Source organism: Nothobranchius furzeri, chromosome 3 (assembly GCF_043380555.1).
Source record: "Nothobranchius furzeri strain GRZ-AD chromosome 3, NfurGRZ-RIMD1, whole genome shotgun sequence".
In the NCBI taxonomy this organism is placed as follows: domain Eukaryota; kingdom Metazoa; phylum Chordata; class Actinopteri; order Cyprinodontiformes; family Nothobranchiidae; genus Nothobranchius; species Nothobranchius furzeri.
This window is the reverse complement of record NC_091743.1, coordinates 75,516,935-75,533,826: the sequence shown is the minus strand read 5'-3', so window position 1 is coordinate 75,533,826 and position 16,892 is coordinate 75,516,935. Positions and strand designations below refer to the sequence as shown.

The window sequence follows — 16,892 nt, the reverse complement described above, 5'->3', positions numbered from 1 at the left end:
TTTAAAGAGTTTACAGTACTTTAGGAAATATCCTCTAAAATTTGGCATTGAGAAGCCTTATTTGATCAAAAAGTTGTGGAACACTGGAAAAAAAACATTTTCAATAACAATTTTTGATTATAGTTGATCACTTTGAGTTTTTATGAAGGCTGAACATGAAAATAATCTCCTTCACCTATCTACTATATTAGCTTCTGATAAAAGGGAAACTCTAGGATTAGAAAATCCTGACAGATCTACGTCACACTGTCACCTAACATTCATGGACTCACCCATCTTGGCTCATGACAGGGAAGGCTGTTGTTGGTTTAGTGTCCAGGAAACAGCAGAGAACGTCTCAGCTAGTAGGAGCTAACTATTAGCATTAGTAACTCCACCACACAGCTGAACTCCTCCAGGTTTGTGTTGTTAACATCAACATTGCAAAAACAAACAAGTCAATGGTAGAATTGTGTTGCTGTTATCCAATCAGAGAAGAGATGTCCAAATATCAGGAAATACGACTCAATGTGGCTGTAATGTGGCTTACTTCTCGTTGTTAAAAACGGTGCACCACCATTTTCTTCACAAGTGTTCCAACAGTTTAACCCTCTCAGGCTCAAAATAAGTTTTGATAAAAGGACAAACAACTAAGTCCTTCAGGGGTACTTCTGAGTTAAAAAGTGCTCATGAAATACATATGTGGAGTAACCAGGTAGGTAGGTTTTAACGTTGCAAATCTGCAATGCCTGCCTCCAGAGGGTTAAATGGCCTGGATTTGATATAGTGACTTCTAGAGTTCTGGAACCCCCCAAGGCGCTTTACAACACAATCAGTCAATTCACCCATTCACACACATTCAAACGCTGGTGGGGATGAGCTACGATGTAGCCACACCGGATCTGGGGCGCACTGACAGAGGCGAGCCTGCCGAGCGCTGGCGCCACTGGTCCGTCTGACCACCACCAGCAGGCAAGGTGGGTTAAGTGTCTTGCCCAAGGACACAACAACAGCGACAAACTGAGTGGGGCTCGAACCTGCAATCTTTCAATTAGGGGACGAGCACTTAACTCCTGTACCACCGTTGCCCACAATGTTTAAGTAGAGTGCAATTATAGGTTGTAAATTAGTTAGTTATTTGGATATTCCTTTATGCTAGCTAACACAACAAAAGGCTGATTTTTAAGTGACAGGCAGACTGAATTTGAATTTTGAGAAACAAAAGTTTCACCTGTTCACATTGCATTGGCTGAGATAAATGCAGGAAAAGCTAACATAGTGACGCTAATATGCTTTGTTATGTGATGTTTGTCTCCGACGTCCAACTCAGAACACATTAGATGTCTCCCGCAGGATCAGACAGAAGACACCCATTACTAGCTCTGCAGCATGGAAGACTCAACAAAGGCTTCTCTTCTCCAAGGCATGCTGTCCATGGCTGCTCTCACTGAAGTGTTTTACAGAAAAGCAATATGGCAGAGCTCATGCAGCTTTGATGAGGTTAAAGTGAGTCATATCAGCCTCAACTAAGGCAGGAAGAGGAGGCAGATCGGAATGATGACATGGAACTAATCTGCGGCGACCCCTGCCACTGCTGAGAAGATGATGACATTACAATCCTGAAGGATCCTTTTGGGTTGGAAGCGCCCTGTCAAAAACAGCATGTCTGAGCTTCCTTTTATTTCCAGAGTCTAAATGATAAAACGTCAAGCTCTTAGACAGTGGCAGCACCCACTCATACATTCAAATCCTTTAAATTTATGGAGGTGACTCAAGGCTAAGCTGGGTGGAATCCTATAAATAAACATCACCTTGGTCTATATTTTCCCTATCACACCGTCAGCGGGAGCTGCCATACCATAAGAATATTTTCTAAACTGTCTCCACTTGTCCTATGACCTGCTGCAGCACCTTCCCTCAGTCTACGAAAACCCTTCCCTCCAGATATAACCGCTGCAGAGATAACCCGGTCTCGGCGCGCCCCATCCCGCTCACATGACCGACCCCGAACCCACATCTCAGGGTCATCGCTGAGTTCATAAATAGACCCGTCCTCCACACTGTGCTCCAAAGACTCCAGGGAGGAGTCCGACGCCTCGTCGCCCTGCGCTGTTAGCGGCCATCCAGGTAAACCTGATGTGGAACGCAGCTTGTACTGCAGCAGGACGCCACGCCCCTTGCTCTTCTCCTCTCCTTTGTAGCAGCTGGACGGCTGCAGGGAGTCCTGAGAAGAGGAGTCGCTCCGATCCTCCCCTCCGCAGGCAGAGTCTGGAGCATCCGCAAAAGAATCTCTCTTGAGGAGGTCAGGGGACAGAATGCTGGTGGTTGCCACCAGGAAGTCCACAGGCCCACAGTGAGCATTCAGAGAGATCATTCCCTTTCCTGTAAAAATCACACAGAAAGAATTTCCATTTGTGATCCAGACAGAAAGTAGGCTCTGCTTCCACACAGAACTGGCACCAGGTCACATCAATTCAGCATGAGTGTTATGCAAGTTTGCAATTTGAACTGTGTGAACTGAAAATGACTTGAACCTAGCTTTGCATCATATGTCAAAAACTGTTAATAGCAGTGATTTATCATAATTCTGTGGCTGTTGAAGCAATAATGCTAGCTGTAGTTGGTGGGACATTTACATATTATTCAATAAGCTAGTCGGCGTTCGGGTGACAGTGAAGTGAGGGCTGAGCGAGTGGAAAACCAACAACCTCATTTACTTGGGATGATAAACAAAACCCTGCCAGGCAGTTTTAAATTACGCTGCAGGAATATATACACACCATGATTTGTGAGTTGCCTTCTGGCTAATATTCTCATGGATTCCTTTTGCTACATGAAAAATGTGAACCGAGACCTCAATAACGGGCATTGCAGAGTCATTTTCTCTCATGAACGGTTTCTTCCTCTCTCTTTTGACCTCCGGAGATGCAGTTCAACCATACCTGTTATTTTGGGAATGCCCTCCAGTTTGGGAACTGGAAGAGTGATGATTAGGCCCCGAGCCGTTCCAACCCATAACAGCCCTTGGCAAATTAGAAGACTTGTGACCTGCAACCCCTTTTGACCTGTAATACAAAAAATATTGATGGGAAATAGAATTTTCTTGAGAGGGAACCATAGGTACAAACAGAGCAAGTAACACATTGATGCCCCATTTCCTGTATGATGAAGAAGAAGCACATTTTTAATCAGTGTTAGCTAAACTGAAGCTCTGCAATCCACAAACTGCAAACCTCTGAAAAGTTGTCCACTCATTGCTGACCCAGTTCAAAATAAAATAATCTGAAGTCAGATCTGAGTGCTCCTGTAATCTGAAGGTTCAAAGATTGCATGCTGCTGTACAGATGTTTGCTATGAGGAACATCGTCGTCGTCTTCCTCCGCTTATCCGGGTCCGGGTCGCGGGGGCAGCATCCCAACTAGGGAGCTCCAGACCGTCCTCTCCCTGGCCTTCTCCACCAGCTCCTCTGGCAGGACCCCAAGGCGTTCCCGGACCAGATTGGAGATGTAACCTCTCCAACGTGTCCTGGGTCGACCCGGGGGCCTCCTGCCGGCAGGACATGCCCGAAACACCTCCCCGGGGGGCGTCCAGGAGGCATCATGACCAGATGCCCAAACCACCTCAACTGGCTCCTTTCGATCCGGAGGAGCAGCGGTTCTACTCCGAGTCCCTTCCGAATGTCCGAGCTCCTCACCCTATCTCTAAGGCTGAGCCCGGCCACCCTACGGAGGAAACTCATTTTGGCCGCTTGTATCGCAATCTCGTTCTTTCGGTCATTACCCAAAGCTCATGACCATAGGTGAGAGCCTGGCTTTCTGGCTCAGCTCCCTCTTCACCACGACAGATCGGCTCAGCGTCCGCATCACTGCAGATGCTGAACCAATCCGCCTGTCGATCTCCCGATCCCTCTCACCCTCACTCGTGAACAAGACCCCGAGATACTTAAACTCCTCCACTTGAGGTAGGACCTCTCCCCTGACCCGGAGTTGGTGAGCCACCCTTTTCCGGTCGAGAACTATGGTCTCAGATTTGGAGGTGCTGATCCTCATCCCAGCCGCTTCACACTCGGCCGCGAACCTACCCAGCAAGAGCTGAAGGTCAGAGCTGGATGAAGCTAGGAGGACCACATCATCCGCAAAAAGCAGAGACGAGATTCTCCTGCCACCAAACTCGACACACTCCACACCCCGGCTGCGCCTAGAAGGTAAAGGTAATCAACAGAACCAGTGACAAAGGGCAGCCCTGGCAGAGTCCAACCCTCACCGGGAACAGGTCCGACTTACGGCTATGCGGACCAAACTCACGCTCCTCTGGTAAAGGGACTGAATGGCCCTTAACAGAAAGCCACCCACCCCATACACCTGGAGCATCCCCCACAGGGTGCCCCTGGGGACACGGCCATAAGCCTTCTCCAAATCCACAAAACACATGTGGATTGGTTGGGCAAACTCCCATGCCCCCTCCATCACCCTTGCAAGGGTATAGAGCTGGTCCACAGTTCCACGGCCAGGACGAAAACCACATTGCTCCTCCTCCATCTGAGATTCAACTATCGATCGGACCCTCCTCTCCAGTACCTTGGAGTAGACCTTTCCAGGGAGGCTGAGGAGTGTGATCCCCCTATAGTTGGAACACACCCTCAGGTCACCCTTCTTAAAGATGGAGACCACCACCCCGGTCTGCCACTCCACAGGAACTGCCCCCGATGACCACGCAATGTTGCAGAGACGTGTCAACCATGACAGCCCTACAACATCCATAGCCTTGAGATACCCAGGACGAACCTTATCCGCCCCCGGGGCTCCGCCGCTGTGTAGTTGTTTGACTACCTCAGCAACTTCTGCCCCCGAGATTGGACAGTCCATCCCCAGGTCTCCCGGCTCTGGTTCCTCCTCAGAATGCGCGTAGGTGGGAATGAGGAGCTCCTCAAAAAATTCCTTCCACCGTCTAACTATAGCCCCAGTTGACGTCAGCAGCTCCCCATCCCCACTGTAAACAGTGTGAGCGAGTTGCTGCATTCCTCTCCTGAGGTGCCGGACTGTTTGCCAGAACCTCGTTGGAGCTGATCGATCTTTCTCCATGACCTCACCAAACTCCTCCCATGCCCGAGATTTTGCCTCGGCAACTGCCACTGCTGCACCCCGCTTGGCTATCCGGTACCTGTCTGCTGCCTCCAGAGACCCACAGACCAGCCACGCCCTGAAGGCCTCCTTCTTCAGCCTGACGGCTTCCCAAAACTCTGGTGTCCACCAGCGGGTACGGGGGTTGCCACCACGACTGGCACCGGCCACCTTACGACCACAGCTAGCAACAGCCGCCTCAACAATTGCAGAGTGGAACAAGGCTCACTCGGAGTCAATGTCCCCCACTGCTCTCGGGACGCGGTAAAAGCTCTGCCGGAGGTGGGAGTTGAAGACCGTCTTAACAGATTCTTCTGCCAGGCGTTCCCAGCAGACCCTCACTATGCATTTGGGTCTGCCAGGTCTACGCAGTATCTTCCCCTGCCATCTGACATCCAACTCACCACCAGGTGGTGATCAGTTGACAGCTCCGCTTCTCTCTTCACTCGGGTGTCCAAAACATACGGCCGCAGGTCAGATGATATGACTACAAAGTCATCGACCTGCAACCTAGGCTGTCCTGGTACCAAGTGTACCGATGGGCATCCTTATGTTCGAACATGGTGTTCGTTATGGCCAAACTGTGGCTTGCACAGAAGTCCAATAACGAAACACCACTCAAGTTCAGATCAGGTGGGCCGTTCCTCCCATCCACACCCCTCCAGGTCAAGCTGTCATTTCCCACGTGAGCATTGAAGTCCCCCAGCTCGACAATGGAGTCCCCTGATGGAGCACTATCTAGCACTCGTCCCAGGGACTCCAAAAAGGGTGGGTACTCTGAACTGATATTTGGCCCATAAGCACAAACAACAGTCAGGACCCGTTCCCCGACCCGAAGGCGCAGGGAAGTTACCCTCTCGTCCCCCGGGGTAAACCCCAACACACAGGCAGAGAGTCTTGGGGCTAACAAAAAGCCAACCCCAGCCCTCCGCCTCTCACCCGGAGCAACTCCAGCAAAAGAGATGAGGATCTTTCATGGAGGTAAAGTCAAAGAGTCGGAGTACCCGGCCCGGAGGGTTACCGGGGTCCCACCATCGAGCCAGGCCTGGGGTTGGGGCCCGTGAGCGAGCGCCTGGTGGCTGGGCTTTCACCCATGGGGCCCGGCCGGGCCCAGCCCGAACCAGATATATGGGCTCATCCAACTGTGGACCCACCACCCGCAGGAGGAACATGAAGGGTCCGGTGCAATGTGGATCGGGTGGCAGACCAAGGCGGGAGCCTTGGCGGTCCGATCCCCGGAAAAGAAAACTGGTTTTTGGTATGAGGAACATGTGTCAGAGAAATATGACTTAAGCCTAATTAATACTCTTCCCTCAGTGCCATGAGGGAGAGACACACGCACAGACAGACATTTTGCTCTCAGACTTCTCCGTCTCCTGGGGAGTGTTGCAAAGCAATTCCCCTCAACAGAGGGTGCTGCGCTGTCCTGTCATGTATCAAATCAATCAATCAAATTAAAGATACTTTATTAATCCCAGAGGGAAAATTAAAGTTTCAGTACACATAATTCAGAGATCAGACATACATGGGCAAGACACATGATAAGAATTGGTGACTGTGGTCATTCGCAACCCTGAGTCGCACTACCTTAATAGAGATAAGAGATGAATCCGGGTCAAGATAGTGTATTTATTATTATGTTTATATTGTGTTTTTTTTTATTTCAGAGACTTTTTAACAGACAAATTTGTCCTTCATTCTCCTCCATAAACCATTCATATTTTTAGAGTTTTTCCACGAGGTATTCTTCAAGCTGTTCCGTGTCTGCCACTAGATATCTTCGGCTCTCTTTATGTTTTTGATGGCACAATAGCCACATTTACATGCACACAATTAATTGGTCTGAACACCCAATCAGATCAAAAACTGCATGTAAACATGTCAGATCTGATTCGGATCCAATTTGGCCCAATCAGAAGAAAATTTCAATCAGATTGAGAAACTCCGATCATTCTGATTGACATGCATGTACACAGCCATTCGGATTGTTGGAGAAAAATAATTCCCACTGTGCATGTGTGCAACAGCTAGCGAGCCTCCCCGTCCTCATTTAGACTACCTGACTTAAAAAATGACGGCCTAATTAACGAGCGCCAGCTTTTAAATATGATGGCAAGCCGTTCCCGTTTCTGTAATATCTAATCCAGAGGTTGCATTTTGTGGAAGTTAAAGAAAAATCTGATTATTGCACAAATCATTCGATAAACTCATCCAAGTCTCTACTGGAAACACACAGATTCACTTCGGGTTTGCAGCACAGATCCCCGTTTCTGTGAAGCAGCAGCTGTTTTTGCAGCAGGTGGATGGAGGCGTGCTGTAAAGAAGACAGGGTAACATTGGTTAAACACACCTGGTTTGAGTTCAAGGAGACCGATGTTGAGGAGAAAAACACCCTCAGTTAATTATTCTGGGCAACTATCTGTGTAAAAGCACGTTAACGCCGATGAGATGCGATTCGTTTATGAACACATGATGAACATAGGCGTCCACGTTATTTAGTTTGAACATATTTTTTTCAGCAGTTTCAGATGACTGTCACATTTTATTAATAATAAACCACAACGGAGCTCTGTAATAAAAAATGAGTCTGAACCCCCTCCACAGCCGTCACGTCAGACCCGCCGACCAGCTGATCAAGTGGCAGAGACAAAGATAACCCTCCCTTACTTTAATATTGTCAACAATAAAACACAGCAAAGCATAAACCTGCAGTTATTCACTGAAGAAAATGTAACTTCTATGAGCAAAATAAAAACACTCAATTGAATAAATTAATCAGGAAAGCAGGAAGAGTTGCGTTTTTCTGTTTTTACATTTTTCATTTAATTTCATTTCATAATCCTTGTTTACTATTTTGTTTCTGGGAAAGAAAACTCTGCGCATGCTCAACCTATTTAATTTGATTGAATACTTGGTGCATATAAACTCACGGCATGATCGGATCATTTTATATAGTGTCCATGTAAACAGAGATTTGGGATTTCCGTTTAACCAAGATTCGAATCGGGTTGGGGAAATATGGCGCATGTAAACCTGGCTATTGGTGACACTATTGATGACAGCGGCGTCCTGATCAATCACAAGCTTGCGTTCTCCGCCTCGTTGGACAGATTTTTAGAAAATAGAGTTTGAGTCCATTTGTCCTTACAAGCCTGCTGGAGAGTCATCGAAAGGATGGATAATGGTGTTGCGTGCTTCCATCCCGATGCAGACGGAGAAGTATAAATTAGGCTTGAATCTTTTGTGTTGGTCAGGGGAGCCAGTTGGCTTCCCTGTTGTTCATAGGGCTTCCTACAGGTGACATCATAAAACACGCATTAGCACGAGACTGCATGTGTGCTGACAATGAGCCGGATGATAAATAGCTTTCTAAGATGCAGTAAGTGTTGAAAAATACTAAAATAAGTGAAAAAGACACATTTTACTCTGACAATAAACTTCCATCTTTAAAAATCGTCTCATTTCGTTGACAAAATATAAAAACTGGATAAACACTAAAATGATGACTAAATTGATCTAATTTGTCGTCAACGAATATAAGATGAGGCGAAAATTGACAAAGATGAAAATCCAATCAGAAAATGAAAGGAAACGACAAACGAACCACCCAAAAACTGTTGGTTGAACAAACTCCCTGGAAGATGACAGCTGGACAGCTCATGGTAAACAGGAGAAAATATGACGACCTGAAAATTATTTTCTAAGTGAACAAAACAGACGTGTCACCTTTATCATGTTATAGGTGGGTAACTTATGAGTGTGTAAAGTTATCCAGCAGATATGTAACTAATACGGATTTCATCATCATCATCGTCATCATCACCTTTATTCGTAAAGCACTTTTAACAATCCAAAGCACACATAAACATGTTTGCAATGATATGTATGATTTATAGTACATATTTTATGGTTGCACCATTTTTTATTCATACAAAGCAAACAAATATCTCTAATATTTATACAGATTACTTTACTTTATTAACACTGAGAGATATCGTTGTTTGGATATCGAAAACGGTAACTGGTGTTTAGCACTATCTCGTTTCCTCCGGCTTCATGGGTGTCGGGTTCCGATACAGCCAGGGAAGACACCTGAAGGGAGAGGTGAGTGTCATGTGACCATGTTTGCTTTCAAAATCTAGCTTGCTCTGTAGATTCGCTGAAGCAGCTTTACGATCAATGATTACAGCCAAAATCCTATGTAACAATTTTTGTTTGGAACTACTGGGAAAGTGACCAGTTTTAAAATTCTGAGAAGTGTCTTTAACATCAGTTAATCCTTTTAAAGACTTCCCTTAAAGTCAGATTGCAACTTTATTGATTATGACAAAAAAGGGATGATCAGTTTTAAATATTTGTTTTTATTACAGACCCATGTACCCGCTGTCTTTAGAGATGGCAAAAAATAATTGGAAGCCTTTAATACAAAAGCACACCCAGTTAACAAAGACATAAAAATACATTGTATTTATTTTTGCATCCCGCCTTTGGTTCCTTGGCTCGTCACTCTCATGGTGGCCCAGTTATCTATAGAAGCATTTACCAAGCCAACCATGGCAACCCCAACTAAACTACACTAACAGATCTGAGTCAGTGCTCATTTCTGCGTGCTGCAGTATTTACACGTTCGTTCGGAGTCACGCTTTGATCTTGATGCTTTGTATGTGTGACATCGGCCGTGTCATTAATTAAATCACTATAGCGTGCAATGATGAATCATCCAAAATAGGAGACAAGGAGCCTTCAGACGGAGACCTTGCTTGGGTCACCGCAGCAAGTTAGATGCTGGCGAAGATGTTCTTTATTTTAAAACTGTTTCCCACATGCTCACAATCCCTAAGAGTCTTTTTGTACTTTGGTTAGAAAGCTTAAGTTCTGCTCACGAACACCCACTCTAAGGTTACCATGAAATCTAAGTTAAGTCGGAGGATGTGGGGACCAAGCTTTGTCTTTAGAGAAGTGATAAAGAGGGATAATGACAAAGGCACTTGAGATTAAAGAAGTATAGATACCCCTCAAGCAATCTTGCACCTCCAGTGTTAGCAGCCCCCAGCCGTGTGCGGTGAGGGAGCTGGTGTTTGCCTTAAAAAGACAGTGTTACCAAACTCTGAGATGCCACTCAGGACTGTATTTTAGAATATAATATTTCACCCTAAGGATAGAACTATTAAAGGCATTAGTACAGAAGAGATCAGCAGTTTTCCTCTGCCTTGGGAAGTTCTCTGTTGTTTACAGCAGCTGGAATTCCCTGCTCAGTATAAATCACGTTAGGGGAAAAGGATTAAGGAGTCTATCATTACTGCATGTCCTAAGTCAAGGAGAAACCTTAGGGAGAGGAGACCCAGTGAAACTACTAAAATTTGATTTTCAGTATCCGTAGCTGCAGAGCGTCTTGGAATGTTCTTTTCTCCTACTTGCTCAACAAATCACAACTAAAGTGGAAAGTTGTCTTATTTTCCCAGACCTGGAAGAGCCAAGCAACCCTTAACCCTAACCCTCCCCCCTTTACCTTAAAACCCCCTGCAACTTCCACTAGGGCCGAGCCTTGAAGCAGCCACCTTACCTTAAATCTGCTGCACATTTCAAAGGAGAGGCACGATTCTGGCTCAAAATGACCTTCAGGTCACCAGTGTGATCCAGATATCATGGTCGTCGAGGGTAAAAGTCCTATTCTCCTTAATGTCTCCTCTCTACAGGATCTAAAGGACATTTTTGTGTTTGAAACACCACTAATGTTTTTGTATACCCTCATTTCTCAAGAGGAAGACTTATTTTTTACCATCGTTCTACAAACATTGATCCCTGTCCCAGATGATTTCATAAGAGTAAAATGTTTTAAATTCAGATGGATTAGCAGCATTGTTTTAAATTCAAAATGTCTTTAAGTTCTGCACGATGGTTCTGCATTGTGTAGCGAATTAGCTAATCTGCAACTTTAAGCCATTGTGTCACATGTCGTTGACTTTATGCCCAGATGATAACTACTTTACTATAAATCTTGAGTATTTGCATCAGAAACGTCCCAAAAAATAAAAAATCAATAAATACACTTAGTGATAAATATTTTACCCTTCAAAACGGAAACCCTACTTGAAGTAATGGGTTAGATAGAATAATAAACAGACTGCAGTGAGGAGTGAAATGAGGGTGAGAGGGGATTTTAAGGAGCCAGATCATGCTATTTTAAACCTTTGAGAGTAAAGGTAGGCATCAATATATAATAAGATATTACCATATCACTATTGGATGTCCTTTACCTTAAATATGAACTATTTTCGTCAGTCTGAAAGAATGTCTATTTCAGGAATGCTCCGCCCACACCCACACCCACAAACACGCCTACAAGATCTTAGGTAGGATATTTACCGGGTAGGCCTTGGTAGTCCAGAGGTAAATGCACCTACCTTTCATCTTATTTTGCCATATTCTGTCGCCGATTCGACTCCCGGTGTCGGCAGTAATTTATTTAGCCAGCTGAAACAAATTTCTTTTTTTTAACATTTTAATTTAATTGATTTTTTTTTTGCAAAACATTTTATGTCTCTAAAGATCTTTGAATTTGTTCATTTCCAAGCAGCATTTTAGCTGATTTACTCTGCTCACCTCACATGTCCTCACATTGGCTAGAATGAACAATGAAAAACAAGATTATTCCTTATATTTTAAACTGTTTACCAATAAAAGGCTGAATATTTAATAGTGACAAGTGTAGCTAAAAAAGAAGAAAAAAGTTACTGCCAAATCCGGGATTCGAACTGGTGCAAAACAGCATCATCATCAAGTGAATATATATATCACTTATAAAACAGCATGGCAGGTGACCTAAGTGTTGCACAAAGAGCATATAACATATAGACCAGAGATAAAAGTCAAACTGTAAAAGGCAGTCAAACATGTCAAACAGACAAAACAGAATTTGTAAAATAGATGTAGGAGATAAAAAAAAAACACAATATACAAAAATAAAACTCAATCCCAAAATGTCAAACAAAGAGATCAAAAGAAGGAAGAACTAAGATGCCTAAATAAGCAACTAACAACTGACAAAAGCTAGATTGTAAAAATGTGTCTTAAGACGGGACCTAAAAGTTGAAGTGGGAGGTCATTCCAGAGCTTTGGGCCGGCATCATCAAAAGCTTGTTCACTGCGTGCTTTGTAACGTCATTCAGAAGTGGGTGGTCAGCTGATCTGAGTGCATGAGATGGTTTGTAGTAAGTGATGTGCGCTGTGAGATATGAACGTACCAAGTTATTAGGGATGGATTTGAATCGATACAATACCAGTTCCCGGTACCTATCAATCATTACCAGTACTTAACGGTACCAACTTTCGATACTTTTGAGTGTTTAATAATTATTTAAATCACTTTTTTTATTAAATCTATATAATTTTCCCAATATATAACCATACTTGACAAATATGATAATTAACATACAAGTGTTTGTATTTTATCATCGTACTGTTGTACAAAAGTCTTCAGTATGAAAACCTTTAGCAACTTGTTTCTAAATGACACAAAAACAAACCCAGCTCCATGTGCTCCTCATCCTCTTCTATGACCTCTGGAATAACTCTAATTAATTGAGGCACCACCCAGCCGTTGTTAGTGTGACTGGGAACACTCAAGGGGAGATTTAGATTTTGTTCAAGGTCATCAGTCTAAATTTTAACACCACAAATTTGTCTGAAAGCTGAGTTCTTGTCAGAATGCGTCGGCTATTCTCGAGATCACTAGAAATAATCAGGCATCATTTACGTTTTGTGAGTTTATTACCACATCAGTTACATTGACAAAAGGACCAAACACAGCTTATAGTTTCATGCATGGAATTAAGAAAATTGTTAACTGAAAGCTTTATGGCAGTGATAGGAAATAACTGATGCGAAATAAAAGTGGAAATTCGGTGACACTAGGATTATAGAAAAATAGGTAATAATTTCTAAAGGAGGACAAAGTGAAATGTTCATGTGGGTTTAGGTGAAATGGGTGTGTGTGTGTGTGTGTGTGTGTGTGTGTAGGTGTTAGTATGGGTGCAGGAGGGGGTGTGATCATGTGTGTGAGTGGATGCAAATGAGAGTTGGTGTGTGGTCAGGGACTCATTATGGCAGAAGAAGAAAGGGGATCTTGAAGGCTAATGTGAATTTGGGATTGAAATAAAAACACGCCATAAAGAAATGGACTAATCTGAATTCACTAATCGGGCTTAGCACAAAAGTCAGCCAGATGAGATGCTTCACAGACCTTTTTCCGTCGCCAAAGAGGTGTCCTGTGGGCTGGTTCAGCCGGGCCAGAAACTTGAATGCGGCCTTCAGGGGCCGTAGGACATTTTGGCACCTCAGCTTAGGTCAACGGTGTCTGTGGTATCTAGAAGGAGGTGTTCTCCCGTAGTGGCTTGACTCAAGGTTCCTTCACGTCAGCGGCCTCGAAATGTTGAATTCAGATCACGGGCCCAAATTATTCCAAACGGAGCCGAATCATCAAACTGTTCCAAATTGCTCTTACTCTTAATATGAAAACTCGACGAACATGCAGACTTCCGGTTTCACGTAGCAAGTCAAAACAAAACAACGGAGTTGCTTCTAAGTTTTTACCGTAAATTTTGAGAGCTAATTTACTGTAAAGCACCGGGTTCTGCTGGGCTAGATGGAAAACAGATGTGCTTAAGGCGTTCTTTGTTCTTTTCTCTTCTGCCAGCACGAGGTTTGCACTGTGGCTTTATAACCTTCTGGGTCACACCCACATGTATTTCACTCATTAACCACTGGACACTGGATGGCACTGTGGCTCTTTCGAATAACCTCTACCTTCTCCAAGATTGAAGGTCCATGATCACAATTTAACACAGTTATTCATATAAAGCCTCAAAAAGTGTTACTTTAGCATCAAAGTATTACTTTAAACGTGTCTCTCGTCTCGTCTTCCTCCGCTTATCCGGGTCCGGGTCGCGGGGGCAGCATCCCAACTAGGGAGCTCCAGGCCGTCCTCTCCCCGGCCTTGTCCACCAGCTCCTCCGGCAGGACCCCAAGGCGTTCCCGGACCAGATTGGAGATGTAACTTCTCCAACGTGTCCTGGGTCGACCCGGGGGCCTTCTGCCGGCAGGACATGCCCGAAACACCTCCCCAGGGAGGCGTCCAGGAGGCATCCTGACCAGATGCCCAAACCACCTCAACTGGCTCCTTTCGATCCGGAGGAGCAGCGGTTCTACTCCGAGTCCCTCCCGAATGTCCGAGCTCCTCACCCTATCTCTAAGGCTGAGCCCGGCCACCCTACGGAGGAAACTCATTTCGGCCGCTTGTATCCGCGATCTCGTTCTTTCGGTCATTACCCAAAGCTCATGACCATAGGTGAGGATTGGGACGTAGATCGACCGGTAAATCGAGAGCCTGGCTTTCTGGCTCAGCTCCCTCTTCCCCACGACAGATCGGCTCAGCGTCCGCATCACTGCAGACGCCGAACCAATCCGCCTGTCGATCTCCCGATCCCTCCTACCCTCACTCGTGAACAAGACCCCGAGATACTTAAACTCCTCCACTTGAGGTAGGACCTCTCCCCCGACCCGGAGGTGGCAAGCCACCCTTTTCCGGTCGAGAACCATGGTCTCAGATTTGGAGGTGCTGATCCTCATCCCAGCCGCTTCACATTCGGCCGCGAACCTACCCAGCAAGAGCTGAAGGTCAGAGCTGGATGAAGCTAGGAGGACCACATCATCCGCAAAAAGCAGAGACGAGATTCTCCTGCCACCAAACTCGACACACTCCACACCACGGCTGCGTCTAGAAATTCTGTCCATAAATGTGATGAACAGAACCGGTGACAAAGGGCAGCCCTGGCGGAGTCCAACCCTCACTGGGAACAGGTCCGACTTACTACCGGCTATGCGGACCAAACTCACGCTCCTCTGGTAAAGGGACTGAATGGCCCTTAACAGAAAGCCACCCACCCCATACTCCTGGAGCGTCCCCCACAGGGTGCCCCTGGGGACACGGTCATAAGCCTTCTCCAAATCCACAAAGCACATGTGGATTGGTTGGGCAAACTCCCATGCCCCCTCCATCACCCTTGCAAGGGTATAGAGCTGGTCCACAGTTCCACGGCCAGGACGAAAACCACATTGCTCCTCCTCTATCTGAGATTCAACTATCGATCGGACCCTCCTCTCCAGTACCTTGGAGTAGACCTTTCCAGGGAGGCTGAGGAGTGTGATCCCCCTATAGTTGGAACACACCCTCAGGTCACCCTTCTTAAAGATGGGGACCACCACCCCGGTCTGCCACTCCCTAGGAACTACCCCCGATGACCACGCAATGTTGTAGAGACGTGTCAACCATGACAGCCCTACAACATCCATAGCCTTGAGATACCCAGGACGAACCTCATCTGCCCCCGGGGCTCCGCCGCTGTGTAGTTGTTTGACTACCTCAGCAAACGTGAAAGAATAAAATTCATGTCTTAAAACTGAACAGTTTTACCATTAGCATGAACTTTAACTGGACAAGCAAAAATTGGCAGAGGTTTAATCATAAAAGAAAAAACACAAATCAAGCAGTTAGGTTTGTAATTGATAAGATTTTTAATTAGAGCACCTTGATTTCTAATGGTGAACAAATCTAAACACCTTTTAACTGTGGATCAGGGTCTTGATAAAGACTAAATTCTGCAGTCTTCCAGAACATGCCCTGAGAAGGTTTTACAAGCATTCAAACCTTGGGGGAGAGTCAGGGCTTGGCAGGTTGACATGGACCAGACCAAGTACTGATAATGTCAGTCTTTTTGATTGCTTAAGAAGGGAAACAAACAAGTCACTTTGTAAAATTTACGTTCCTGGGAGAAAATGTAGTAGTTAGCCAGATGTTCGAACTGCGGGCCAGTTTCAAATTCCCCTTTTTGTTTTCTTCTGCTAAATGTGAAAGGAAAACCTTTGTGAAAATAGTTATGTTCTCCTTCGTGTGAATGCAAACAAAGTTAATCTGAGGATATAAAATGTGGATTTCCACTACAAAACCATGTATTATAAACTACTAATGAAACTAAAGCAAACTTCAATACCATACAACAGTTTGTATTTTAATATTGTGGTGTTCCACAAACTAAACCAGCTCTATGTACTCCTGGTTCTCTCCTTTCTCCTCTGGACAAACTGTGTGATGGTGGGTCCATGTAGTTTTAGAAACTGCAAAATACACTGAAGCAAACATCTTTGCTGTGAACTACATTTACTGAGTATCTTCATTTCTTTTGCCGTTCATTTTCAAACAGTTTTTTTTTTTAGAGAAAGCGAATGCACCATTAGCTATGTACACAAACATTAAACTATCAAGCTAACGTTATCTTAAACTGTTTATTTTGCTGCTGGAGCAGATTAAGATGCCTCATATCCAGATCGTTGTTGCTGGTTGCATCATCACCAAATAGCCCACCAAACTTTAGAGCGCGTTCGCGGTCTTTTAGTCGGAATTTCGGCGTTCCGAGGAGAAAGCGGACACACCGTTAGCTATGTAAACAAAAACGAAACTATCACGCTAACGTTATCTTAAACAGGTTTTTTTGCTGCTGGAGCAGATTAAGATGCCTCACACTCAGATCGTTGTCGCTGGTTTCATCATCACCCAGCAGCCCATGAAATTTAGTGAAGTGAAGCCAAACTTTAGAGTGCATTCGCTGTCTTCTAGTTGGAATTTCTGCGTTCCGAGGAGAAAGCGAGCACACCGTTAGCTGAACGGAAGCTAACATATCAAGCTAACCTTATCTTAAACATTTTTCTACCTACCGAAGCAGATGAAGATGATGATGC

At 45.0% G+C, this 16,892-nt stretch overlaps 1 protein-coding gene across 9 annotated transcripts in view; it reads right to left on the bottom strand.

Moving 5' to 3' along the window:
* Positions 1-1,608: 1,608 nt before the first annotated feature.
* The window catches only part of arhgef10la (Rho guanine nucleotide exchange factor (GEF) 10-like a), a 193,693-nt gene continuing 178,409 nt past the window's right edge, over positions 1,609-16,892 (bottom strand). For 8 of the 9 annotated variants that reach the window (XM_015958408.3, XM_070549544.1, XM_015958410.3 and 5 more), the window contains 2 exons: positions 2,922-3,044; positions 1,609-2,361 (listed from right to left, as the gene is read on the bottom strand). In XM_015958408.3, coding sequence (XP_015813894.3) covers positions 1,811-2,361; positions 2,922-3,044 — 674 coding nt within the window. In that variant the 3' untranslated portion in view covers positions 1,609-1,810. Of the gene's footprint in view, positions 2,362-2,921; positions 3,045-9,101; positions 9,192-16,892 lie in introns of those variants that run through there. The other variant, XM_070549545.1, reaches the window with a different exon arrangement.